This window comes from Gossypium arboreum, chromosome 11 (assembly GCF_025698485.1).
Source record: "Gossypium arboreum isolate Shixiya-1 chromosome 11, ASM2569848v2, whole genome shotgun sequence".
NCBI lineage: Eukaryota > Viridiplantae > Streptophyta > Magnoliopsida > Malvales > Malvaceae > Gossypium > Gossypium arboreum.
Genome location: NC_069080.1, coordinates 120923566 through 120936453, shown reverse-complemented (window position 1 = coordinate 120936453; position 12888 = coordinate 120923566). Strand labels below are relative to the sequence as shown.

Genomic DNA, 12888 nt, shown 5'->3' with positions numbered 1-12888 from the left:
CTGGGAAGATGATAGAAAATGGGTTAAGATGTGGGAATATTGAAGTAGAGGAAAGCGCTAAGAGATCGGCTCCAAGAAGGAAAGAAAACGAGATGAACAATGCGAGCGTATACAATAAAGGTTATTCTAAGCGAGTCATAGTGAGCCAGCCGAGGGCAGTAACTACTAACCATTAGGGCTCCGCAAGACAAGACTCCAACCTGAGGCCTAACACAGAAAGAGTTCAGTTTACACCAATCCCAATGACGTATAGGGAGCTTTACCAGAATCTGTTCGATGCACATGTTGTGTTCCCATTTTACCTAAAACCCATGCAACCTCCATTTTCCAAGTGGTATGACGCAAACGCGCAATGCGAATACCATGCAGGAATCTCGGGACACATGATTGAGAACTGCACTGCTTTCAAAAAATTAGTTGAAAGGTTCATAAAGATGGGCATTGTAAAGTTCGATGATCCCACAGGACCTAATGTGGCAGGGAATCCGTTACCCAATCATTCAGACAAAGCGATAAACGCGATAATTGAAAATGGAAGGAAGAGAGCCAAGATAGACGTAGCAGAGGTGAAGACTTCGTTGAGATGGGTTTGGAAGAAAATGGTGGAAGAAGGTTTAGTTACACAAGATTTAGGGGAAAAGCCTAAAGGAGCAAAGTACTACTATGAATTCCACGACGAGGAGGGGCATGAGATCCAAAAGTGCAATGAATTCAGGGCACTGGTACAGAGATTAATGGAAAATAAAGAGATTGGATTCTTTGAGTATACTGAGAGCCTAGAAGGAGAAGATGTATGCGTTTCAGAAGGAGGGTAAACCAATAAAGTCCCCGGGGGCAATCGCCCAGTGGTAATCATATGATGACCAAGAATCAGTGAAGTGGAAGTACCGACTGTGCCAAAGGTCATAATCCAAAAGCCCATTGCTTTCCCTTATAAAGATAGCAAGAATGTGCATTGGAACTATGACTGTAACGTGACAATCCCGGAAAAGAAAAACCCAGTTGGCACTTCAGAGGAAGGTCAAGATGAAGGTTTCTATACACGAAGTGGAAGGCATTATACCCCGAATACAAAAGCAGAATCAGTTAAAGGAAAATCCGTGGTTGTTGAACAAAGAAGGGAAAAGACAACCAGACCAGAATCACCTGTCAATGAGCCTGTGACTGAAAAAGAGGCTAAGGAATTCTTAAAATTCTTGAAGCACAGTGAGCATAGCGTTGTGGAACAGTTGCACAAACAGCCAGCTCACATATCGGTACTAGCCTTGCTCTTAAGCTCAGAAACATACCGCAGTGCATTGATGAAAGTGTTAAATGAAACATATGTTGCGGATGATATCTCTATTAACAAACTCGATCGTCTGGTCAATAACATCAGTGCTGATAATTTTATTTTCTTTAATGATGATGAAATACCACCGGGAGGTATGAGATCTACAAAGGCCCTGCATATCACCACTCGTTGCAAAGGACACGTGTTTCCGGGGGCACTGATTGATAATGGATCAGCGTTGAATGTCCTGCCCTTATCCACATTAAATAGATTGCCAGTGGACAGCTCTAACATGAAGACATGTCAAAACATAGTAAGAGCATTTGACGGTACTGAAAAAAAAGTGATGGGAAGAATCGAGATACCTCTCTTGATTGTCCCAAATACATACGAGGTGGACTTCTTGGTAATGGATATCAAGCCTTTGTATAATTGCCCGTTGGGGAGGCCGTGAATTCACTCGGCGGGGGCAGTGCCGTCGTCACAACACCAAAAGTTGAAATTGGTAACTTACGGTAGGCTAGTAACGATAAACACGGAGGAAGACATCATTGCATCCGTTACCAGTAACGCACCATACATGGGTATAGACGATGAGGCGATAGAGTGTTCTTTTCGATCACTAGAATTTGTCAATGCTGCATTTATTGTCGAAAGGAACAAGATTCCAATGCCCAAAATATCCAAAACTACAAGGACGGGCCTGCGATTAACGGTCGAAAAATGAGCCCTGCCAGGAAGAGGACTTGGAAGATGCCTCCAAGGAAGGATAGAGGTACCAGTGCTAAGGGAAAAATGAGACTGCCTTGGCTTAAGATTTAAGCCAGATGTGAAGCAAAAGAAGAAAGAGCTGGAGAAAAGGCAAGAGATGAGAAGAGCGCGTCTGCGTGGTGAGGAGGTCAAATGGGAGCCGATGACCTTTCCTCATTTATCTAGAACATTTGTGTTAGGAAGGACTATTTACTCCAAAAAAATATCAACAAAGAAAGAGTCTTCTGAAGAAATGTTAAATAGTTGAGCATTAATGCCATATCCGAAGGGAAAACTGAAGAGAATTTATCTGGAATTCACCTTTCATCCTTGGAAGTGTTTTGAGCAATTGGACCGCGGAAGAGATCCCTGTAACTTTTAGGATTAATTTAGAGTAATATTCAAAACAAGCTTATTGCTCTAAGCCTAGGGGCAATAAGAATTCTTTTATGAAATAGGCATATGTCCAAATATCGTTATTTCAATAAAAAATACATTTTTGCGTATCATCGTAAGCAAATATTCTTTTATTCTTTCTACTTCATTCATAATCATACCACACAAATCAAATATTCTTAGATTCTTTTGTTTTTTGGATTTCTTTCTTCATCCATAACAGGTCTCCAGATATCAATGATATGAGTAACGTTGCCACTGACTCAGAGACTCCTTTCGAGCAAGATTTGTGTATGAATGACACTAAGGATTTTGAGGATGACCAAAATTGTAACCTATCTCCTGATTTGTTAAGGATGGTAGAACAAGAGGAGAAACAAATCCTACCTCACAAAGAGTCGGTGGAAATTGGTAGCTTAGGAGAAGGAAAAGAGGTGAAGATTGGAGTTAGTATCACTGCAAAAACAAAGTGAAACCTCATGGAGTTACTCTGAGAATTCAAAGATGGTTTCGAATGGTCATATTAAGACATGCCCGGTTTGAACATTGATATCGTGGTACATCGACTCCCTATAAAAGAAGAATGCAGGCCGATTCAACAGAAACTCTGGAGGATGAGACCTGATGTTTTGTTGAAGATAAAGGAAGAGGTCAAGAAGTAATTCGATGCCGGTTTCTTACAAGTGGTCAAGTACTCAGAATGGGTAGCCAACATAGTCCCAGTTCCTAAGAAAGATGGGAAGGTACGAATGTGCGTGGACTATCGGGATTTGAACAAAGCCAGCCCAAAAGACAATTTCCCATTGCCTCACATTGATACACTAGTAGATAACACGATAGGTTACTCACTTTTCTCTTTCATGGACGACTTCTCGAGATACAACCAGATAAAAATGCATCCTGAAGACATGGAAAAAAAGACATTTGTAACCATGTGGGGAACGTTTTGTTATAAGGTGATGCCATTTGGACTAAAAAATGCAGGAGCAACATATCAGATAGCCATGGTAACTTTGTTCCATGACATGATGCACAAGGAGATCGAAGTTTACGTTGACGACATGATTGCAAAATCCAAAATAGAAAAGAAGCATGTGCAAGTCCTGAGAAAATTATTTTTAAGGTTGAGGAAGTTTCAGCTAAAACTTAATCCCGCAAAGTGTACCTTTGGGGCCCGGTTAGGAAAACTGTTAGGATTCGTAGTCAGTGAAAAGGGGATTGAGATTGACCCAGATAAAGTCAGGGCCATACAAGAATTACCTCTGCCACGCACTCAAAAAGAAGTTCAAGGTTTCCTAGGAAGACTGAATTACATTGCTCGGTTCATCTCACAACTAACGAAGAAATGTGACCCGATATTCCGTCTCCTTAGGAAGCATAACCCAGGTGTTTGGGATGAGGAGTGCCAGAAAACTTTTGGCAAAGTCAAGCATTATTTGTCCAATGCCCCAGTACTGATGCCACTTTGCCTGGATAAACCATTGATACTGTACTTGGCAGTGTTCAAAAACTCCATGGGATGTGTGCTAGGCCAACATGACGAGTCGGGAAGAAAAGAAAAAGCGATATACTATCTCAGTAAGAAATTCACGGAATGTGGGACGGGATATTCATCAATCGAAAAGTTGTGTTGTGCTTTGATTTGGACAACCCGAAGACTGAGACAATACATGTTATACCACACGACTTGGCTTATCTCAAAAGTAGACCCTCTGAAGTACATGATGGAGTCAAATGCTTTGAACGGAAGGACGGCTCGTTGAAAAATTTTTCTTTCTGAGTTTGATATAGTCTACGTAAACCAAAAAGCTGTAAAGGGGAGTGCAATAGCAGAATTTCTGGCCAGTAGAGCTCTAGAAGATTATGAGCAGTTGAGGTTTGATTTTCCGAATGAGAATCTAATGTATATTGTGACCATGGAAGAGGACTCTCAAGAAGGCCATCCTTGGAAGCTAAATTTTAACGGAGCTTCAAATATTGTGGGTAACAGAATCAGGGCAGTTTTGGTTTCCCCAAATGGAGATCATTATCCTTTCACTAGTAAATTGGATTTTGACTGCACAAATAACATGGCGAAATACAAGGCATGCGTCATGGGCATCCGTGCAGCCATAGAACACTAGATCAAGGTATTAGAAGTATACGGAGATTCTGCATTAGTGATCTATCAGCTTAAAGGTGAATGGAAGACAAGAGACCCTAAGTTGATCAATCACTGAAGGCTGGTTCTTGAGTTAATTGAGGATTTTGATGATATCACTTTCTGCTACCTCCCATGAGATGAAAATCAGATGGCTGATGCCTTAGCAACCTTAGCTTCTATGATTAAAGTGAACAAGCAAGAGGATATAAAGCCCATCTAAATGAGTATTTATGAGGCTCCGCTCATTGCTGCAACATCGACGAAGAAGAAGAAAAAGATGATCGTCCTTGGTATCAAGATATTTTGCGATATATGAGGAATAGTGAATACCCAGACCAAACGACCGAAAATGATAAGAGGACATTAAGAAGGTTGGCCAGTGACTATGTCTTAGATGGAGAGATCCTATATAAAAGAAGGAAGGATCAGGTACTCCTAAGATGTGTGGACGCTATTGAGGCTAAGCAAATCTTAGAAGAGGTTCATGAGGGTGTTTTCGGAACGCACGCTAATGATTTCACAATGGCCAGACAGATCATGAGATTAGGATATTATTGGTCCACTATGGAAGGAGATTGTATCAACTATGCCAAGAAGTTCCATAAATGCCAAATTTATGGAGATAAAATTCATGTATCTCCTTCACCCCTTCATGTCATGACTTCTCCATGGCCTTTCTCCATGTGAGGCATGGATGTCATAGGACCGATCTCACCGAAAGCATCTAATGGACATTGATTCATCTTTGTAGTTATAGATTACTTCACCAAGTGGGTAGAGGCTACTTCTTACGCCAACGTCACAAAGTCAGCAGTCAGCAAGTTCTTAAAGAAAGAAATCATATGTCGATATGGGATGCCTGAAAGGATCATATCAGACAATGCACTGAACTTGAACAACAGCACGATAGTGGTAGTCTATAGCCAATTCAAGATCAAACATCATAACTCGTCACCGTATCGCCCAAAGATGAATGTTACAGTGGAAGTGGCCAATAAGAACATCAAGAAGATCATAGGAAAAATGACCGAGACCTATAAAGATTGGCACTAGAAATTACCATTTGCCCTTTATGCCTACCGGACGTCAGTCAGAACCTATACCGAGGCGACGCCTTTCTCTTTAGTTTATGGAATGGAGGCAATTCTGCCTATTGAGGTCGAGATTCCCTCTTTACGTGTGCTTTCAGAACTAAAGTTAGATAAGGCAGAATGGGTCCAGTCTCGATATGATCAGCTGAACTTAATTGAAGAAAAGAGACTAAAAGCTATCCGTCATGGTCAAATGTACCAAAAGAGAATGACGCGGGCTTATAATAAGAGGGTTCGCCCTAGAGAATTCCATAGGGAGGCTTTGTTTTGAAAAAGATCCTCCCCATACAAAAGGACTTCAGAGAGAAATGGATGCCAAATTGGGAGGGACCTTATGTGGTAAAAAAGGCTTTCTCTAGAGGAGTCCTGATTTTGGCCGAGATGGATGGAAAAAGCCTGCCTAATCCTGTGAATTTGGATTCAGTCAAGAGGTACTTTACCTTAAAAAAAAAATAGAGAGGCCAAGGCGAAAACTCGTAAAAGGGCAGTTTGAAACCAAAGGGGTTGAATTGAAAACCCAGGAATGAGCAATTCAAATTTTGATCGAAGATGGGACATGCGGTAGTCTTGTCTTCTCTGAATTAACAAGAAGGAGGGATGCTATATATTGGGGCATCAACAAACTACCCTTGGTCATCCAAACACATACCAAGTTTTAAAAGTTCCTCAAGAGGATTTATGTTACGAAGCTCATACTACGATATCTGGAGCACTTATTCTTATCTCATTCATTTTGTATTTTTTGGCAGAATATGCTATCTTGATTAATTTATTAATTCTCATTTTGTATCTTAGTAAATTTGCTATCTCGATTACCCTATTCATTTTGAGCTTTGCTCTCAATAAAATTCCATTTTGTCTAATGCGATAATCTTTTTCAAGCGTTTTTCGTTGAAATGATGATTAATGGACTAATAATATTCAAAAAAAGAGTTTTATCTATTACTCTGATATGCTTTTAAATGATACAAGGACCTGAAACGGGATTAATTAGTTTGAATCACCTTGTATTCAAAGGTTGGAAACGTTGGGGAAAGAATAGCCCAAATTGTGATTATTTCTTCGGGTTTTCTGCCAAAGATACCAGTTGAAGAAAAAGATAGAGTAATATGTCAATGATAAAGCCTCGATGAATGACAAGTGATATCAAATTAAGCATTAAAAAATGACATTTTTGTATTCATGCAAACATCATTCATACACATTTAGCTAGGAGCATTTGATTCATTCTGATCATGACATTCTAATCATTTGGCATAAATAGGCCCATGAAATAGATTCAATAGGTCATGTTCTCCAAGAATGGTGTAACAGACCAAAAAAAATCAAAATCCTACATCCCTGAAGATGCAGTGGGACGGATTGAAATCACCATGACGAATTTTGTCTCCCTGAAGTTTTAGTGGAGTAGATTGAAGTGGCGAATCTTGTCTATCTGAAGTTGTAGTGGAGCAGATTGAAGTCACGAATCTTATCTCTCTGAAGTTATAGTAGAGTAGATCAAAGCTACAGATTACAGAGTCTTATCTCTCTGAAGTTGCAGTAGAGCAAATTAAAGCTATAAATCCTATACCTCTGAAGTTACAGTAGGTTGGATCAAGTTACCATGGCGAATCTCATCTCCTTGAAGTTACAGTGGAGCAGATTAAAGTCACAGAGTCTTATCTCCCTAAAGTTGCAGTGGAGCAGACTCAATATAGCAAATCTTATCTCTTTGAAGTTGCAGTAGAGTAGATTAAATCTATAAATCCTATACCTCTGAAGTTGCAGTAGGTTGAATCAAGTTACCATGGCGAATCTCATCTCCCTGAAGTTACAGTGGATTAGATTAAAGTCACAAACCTCATCTCCCTGAAGATGCAGTGGAGCAGGTTGAAATTACAAGTCTTATTTCCCTGAAGTTGCAGTGGAGCAGACTGAAGTTAGTGAATCTTATTTCCCTGAAGTTGCAGTGGAACGAATTAAAGCTATGAGTTACAGGTCCTATACCTCTGAAGTTGCAGTAGGTCGGATCAAATTTATCATGGTGAATCTTATCTCCTTGAAGTTTTAGTGGACTGGAACGAGGCTATCAAAGAAGTTAAGATTCGGCGAGACTAGGCAAAATTGGTCATTTTGGAGTCTTTGCTCCATTCTCGTTATACGACAATGAGCAAAGAGGGGTAGCTGTAATGGCCAATTTTTGGCCTAGGCAAATAAATAAAAAATAAAATCCAAATAACCAAATAAAAGTCCATTTTACAAATCAAATCAGCCCAATAATACAATACCCAAACCCATACAAACCAAACCAGCCCAAATTTTAAAACCAAATACAAACCCAAACTACCTAGGCCCATTTCTAACCCTAACCCAACAACACTTTCAGAAAACAAAGAACCCTAGCACTGTAGCCGCCGCTCAGCCCCCTTACGCATGCCACCACCGCCATCGCTGGCCACCACGCGTGTCTGACACCTACAAAGAAGGATTCACACCCAAACAAAAAGAAACAACGAACAAGAGGACAAAAACGATAGCAAACAAAAGAAAAAACAACGAAGAAATAGACAAAGAATATAAATTGAACGAGCATGTATTCGACTATAAAAGCCATTTTCATTCCATTTGTATTTTTTTTACACGCATTAAGCAATCAAAATAGCAAAAAACCAAAAAAGGTTGATTTTATTTCCATTTTCGTTTTAAGTTCTGAGTTCATTTATTCTATTTTTTATTTATTTTTTATACAAAAATAACTAAAAGTAAAAAGAAGGAAAGGGAACTTACAGATTTACTCCGTGGTCGGCCATCAGAGCCTCATTCTCTGTCACTGGACTTGAGTCTAAAAGGGAGAGAGGGGTTTTCTCTTCTCGATCCTTTTGGGGCTAAAAAAGGGAGGGGCCTTTAGGCGCGTTTAAAAAGGGGGCTAAAGGGCCCATTATCACACTTCCGACCACCGCTTATGGCGGCCGACGCGGAGGTGAACCGCATCCTCATTGACCAGAGGAAAAGAGGAAGGGAGAGAGAGCAAAGAAGCTTTCTGTTTTTAAAAAAACTGAGGCTGAAAATGAATTTTGTAAAAAAATTTGGGTTTAAATACAACCCATGAAACGGCGCCGTTTTTGGGTGTGTGTCCAGGAGCCAAAACGGCACCGTTTTGGACCACCCGTGCGCGACCCGCCCCGCCATTAAGGGGATCCGCGTGTTTCATCCTTTTGGGGTTTATTTCACGCGTGGTCCCTCCACTTTTGGGGTGCACCGCAATCGGACCCTTGTTTGTTTCTTTTAATTTTTTAGATTTTAGCCAAACAATTTTATTTTTGATACACCTTAGTCCTTTGAAACACTGCGCATAGAGGGTTGGGAATAAGTTCCTAATCAATCCCTTGTTCTTTTATGTGCGCTTCACTTTGGTCCTTAATGCCTTTTTTTTATTTATAATTTTTACCTCTAAGTTTCTATTTAATTTCAGCCTAGTCCTAGTCTATTAATTAATTAATTTATTTATTTATTCAGTTTTTTGGGACTATTTTTATTATTTATTTTAAGTTTGTAGTCTTACATTATTCATTTTAAAAGTCATTTTATTATTATGTATATTAAGTTTTTTTTACATTTTTGAATCATCATTCATTTTAAATTTTATACATATTGTTTACTTTAAACTATTATGCATGTCTATTTTAAGGTTTTATATATATTACTCGGTTCAAATTATTTTATATGTTATTTACTTTAAATTTCTTTTACATTATTATTTTTAAACTGTTATATATTTTTTATATATTATGTATTCTAAATTTCTTTTTATATTATTTAGTTTAAACTTTTATATGTCATTTTAGATTATTTTTCTAAATTAGTTATTTTAGATTGTCTATATATTATTTTATTCTAAATTGCTTTGTATATTGTTTTTACTTATTTAAAATTGCTTTCGTAATACCTATTTTAAACTTGTTTTTTATGTATTATTTGTTTAGAATTTTCTTATTATTTATTCTAAATCGTTTATATTATTTATTTCATTTCTTTACTATTAATGATTAGTATTTAAATAATGTATGTTGTGTGATTGTCACCATTGTGTATTTCAATTCGCTCATTTCATATTTTTGCTTGTTTTTTATGTATTATTTGTTTAGAATTGTCTTATTATTTATTCTAAACCGCTTATATTATTTATTTCATTTCTTTACTATTAATGATTAGTATTTAAATAATGTATGTTGTGTGATTGTCACCATTGTGTATTTCAATTCGCCCATTTCATATTTTTGCATTATTGTTATTCATTCGTATAATGTTGTGTTCATGTATCCTTGCTCTAGGCTTATTACTATATTTCTATTTCATATCATCGCCTCATGAATCAAACCTCGTTGCGTTTATCCAATAAATCGTTTATTTTTAATCAAAACAAATAACGCACGTCGTTTAAATATTATACTCGCTATTATTCAAAAGCAAAAATTTCAAAATAAGGCAATGTTTCGCGTTTTGGAACGTCGAGGAATTGTGCCCTAACTTACGGGGTTTTGATTTTCTCGTTGATTCTAAATAGCCAAATACCCTTTTGAGTTTCAAAATACCCGAAATTCCAATTAAAATGAAAGACGACTTTGCGCTCGGGAGTTCATGGTATTGTGTCCTAACTTACGGGATGTGATACTCCGATATCTCGAGATAAGGAAATCTTTAACAATCGTTTTGAGCTAATTCAAGCATTTTTAAGATCAATGTTAATAAAAAAGGATCGTATTTCAAATCCATTCCCGATTTTTTAACTTTTGACATTAAGACACTAACTAATCAATTCGGCACCAATTTTTGGGCGTGTCGGGGGTGCTAATCCTTCCTCACACGTAACCGACTCCCGAATCCTTTTCTCTCGAGTTTCGTAGACCAAAAACACCGTTTTAGTAAACTAAAATGTTTTATTAAAACAAAGGTGATCCGATCACACCTAATAAAGATCGGTGGCGACTCCCGTTTTAATTTTCACTTTCGAACAAAGTCGTTTCCCGTTTTCAAACAAAATGGTTTCGACAAGACACATGTGGTAAGGTTTGATACATATTAATTGAATTGAAATTTTAATTTGACAAAAGATAATGATATTGATATGGTTAAATTTTGTAGCATGGATTAATTTTGTAATATGATTAATAATGTATGTTCGATTTATATTGCTCATGTGGTTTGTATATGCAGACTTGACTTATATGGATGAGTGGTTGGTTGCTAATTGAGTACAAAATTATTATAACGAAGTAAATATAAATTTGTGCATGATTTGTAATAAGTGATTGTGATGAATTGTGCTTATGTTTGGTAATGCCTCGTAACCTTAATCCGGTGACGGATACGGGTTATGGGTGTTACAGTACCCATGATTTGCCATGGAGGCCTGAGAAGCATTAGATTGAGGGATGTGTTGGTAACATTTATGACTTAATTCAAACTGCAGGGCCCAACTAAAGGAAACCTTAATAGTCTCAAGAGTCGTCCCAGTAATGCCTTGAAAGATGAACAGGCTTCTGTTCTTCTAGATACACCAAGCAATTAGTCCGAAAAAATAAGACCAATTTACCTCTCGTCCAGACAACCTCGCATGACATCCAAGATTAGAAATCAACCAATCTTGAAGAAACTCGTAGAAAAATTGGCATTGCCTATCAATTGGTATAACATGCCTTTGAACTTTCTTCGCTGCCGAACAATCTCGAAACACATGGAGAGTATCCTCTATTTTGCAATTGCAAACAGGACAATAGCTATTGTGACCAATTCCCTGCCTAGTACGCTCCAGATTGGTCAGAAGCTGTTGTTTAGATGCTAACACCATAGGAAAAAATTAATTTTTTACGATCCCAGATATATCCAACTGTTCTTCCAGAAGGTATCCCCAGAATTTCAAAAATTCTCCTTAAGAGACCAAAAGGCACTGCAAACCAAAAAGGACCCTGAAGATATGTGTGTCCAAATAATCCTGCCCGAACCTAAGGAAGGATGAGGGGAGGAATACATACAATCTGCTAACCATTCTAACGAAGGTAAGCTTACCATTCTAACCATTTTCTAATCCTTGTATCAACAATCATTTTATAATTATTGATATATTTTTCATTTAAATTGCTCATAATTTAATAAATTATTTGAACAATATTTCAATTATATATAACACTTTGGGTTTTATGTTTGAAAAAATAGGCCTACAAAGTTTAAACCATACTCGGGGAAAGTAAGTGATTTTTATATACTTGAAAAAGTGCTGCATAATCGCATCTTTAATTCATATTTCACGACATATAGACTAATGGAACAGTAAGGTCGCAAGGGGGATGTAGCTCAGATGGTAGAGCGCTCGCTTAGCATGCGAGAGGCACGGGGATCGATACCCCGCATCTCCATATTTTACAGGACCCTCCCTGTTCTTTTGCTTGGTTAGTTTTATTTTTCCATTTTTGGGTCCTCTGAGCTCTAGTTCTGCTTCATTTTCGCTCTGAAAACTTTGTTTTATATTAAAGGGAAGGATAAGAGGGCTGCTGATGGATATATATATATATATAATAAGTGGATATAATTCCAAAATCACCTCATCTTTATTATTTTTGTTCAATAGAAAAGAATCAAATGGTATTTATATTTAAAATTGTCATTTAACTGTCATAAGCTATAAACAAGTCCACTGTGAAAACCAGTGCAAGTCTGCAACTCTCAAGATTTTGGTTTTACTGGTTTTTCACTCTTTAAATTGAATGAATGGTAACAAGGATGAATACTTTAAAAATAATAATAAAATAAGCTGCAGAGGAAAGAACTGGTGTAGGATGGTCCAGCTGCGCCAAGGAAAAGAATAGAAGAAGCATTGGACTCCTTCATGCATTCTCCACTTGACTCGTAGGATATAGCTCAGTTGTTAGAGTTCCGCTCTTGCAATTGGGTCGGACAAAATAAAAGAAGAAGAGGAAAGAACTGGCAGAAACTGCAAGAGCAAAGACAAAAACAGCTGCAACAGGATGAGCAAAGGTGGAGAATCGATAAGCAAATCCGAATGAGATAACACTGATTAAAAACCAGATGACAGATTTCAAGAAACGTTTCCTTAGTGAAGTGTCCATGGGAGGTGAATCTTGGAGTTGTTTAATGCAATAGATGAGACAGAAAGAACCAATGTAAACGAATACTGTGAAAGCCACCATGGAGAAGTCACCATGAGTGTAGGCTTGGTAGATTGGGAAGAGGCTGTA

The 12888-nt window shown here is 37.8% G+C and overlaps 1 protein-coding gene and 1 non-coding gene across 2 annotated transcripts; both read left to right on the top strand.

The window, feature by feature from the left end:
* The first annotated feature begins 242 nt into the window (after nucleotides 1–242).
* LOC108471701 (uncharacterized) lies at nucleotides 243–1727 on the top strand. Its single transcript, XM_017773278.1, has 2 exons — nucleotides 243–811; nucleotides 869–1727. The coding sequence occupies exons 1-2, from the start codon at nucleotides 243–245 to the stop codon at nucleotides 1725–1727; spliced, it is 1428 nt and encodes a 475-aa protein (XP_017628767.1).
* Nucleotides 1728–11975: 10248 nt separating this feature from the next.
* TRNAA-AGC (transfer RNA alanine (anticodon AGC)) lies at nucleotides 11976–12048 on the top strand. Its single transcript has one exon. It is a non-coding gene; the product is annotated as a tRNA-Ala (tRNA).
* Nucleotides 12049–12888: the final 840 nt, after the last annotated feature.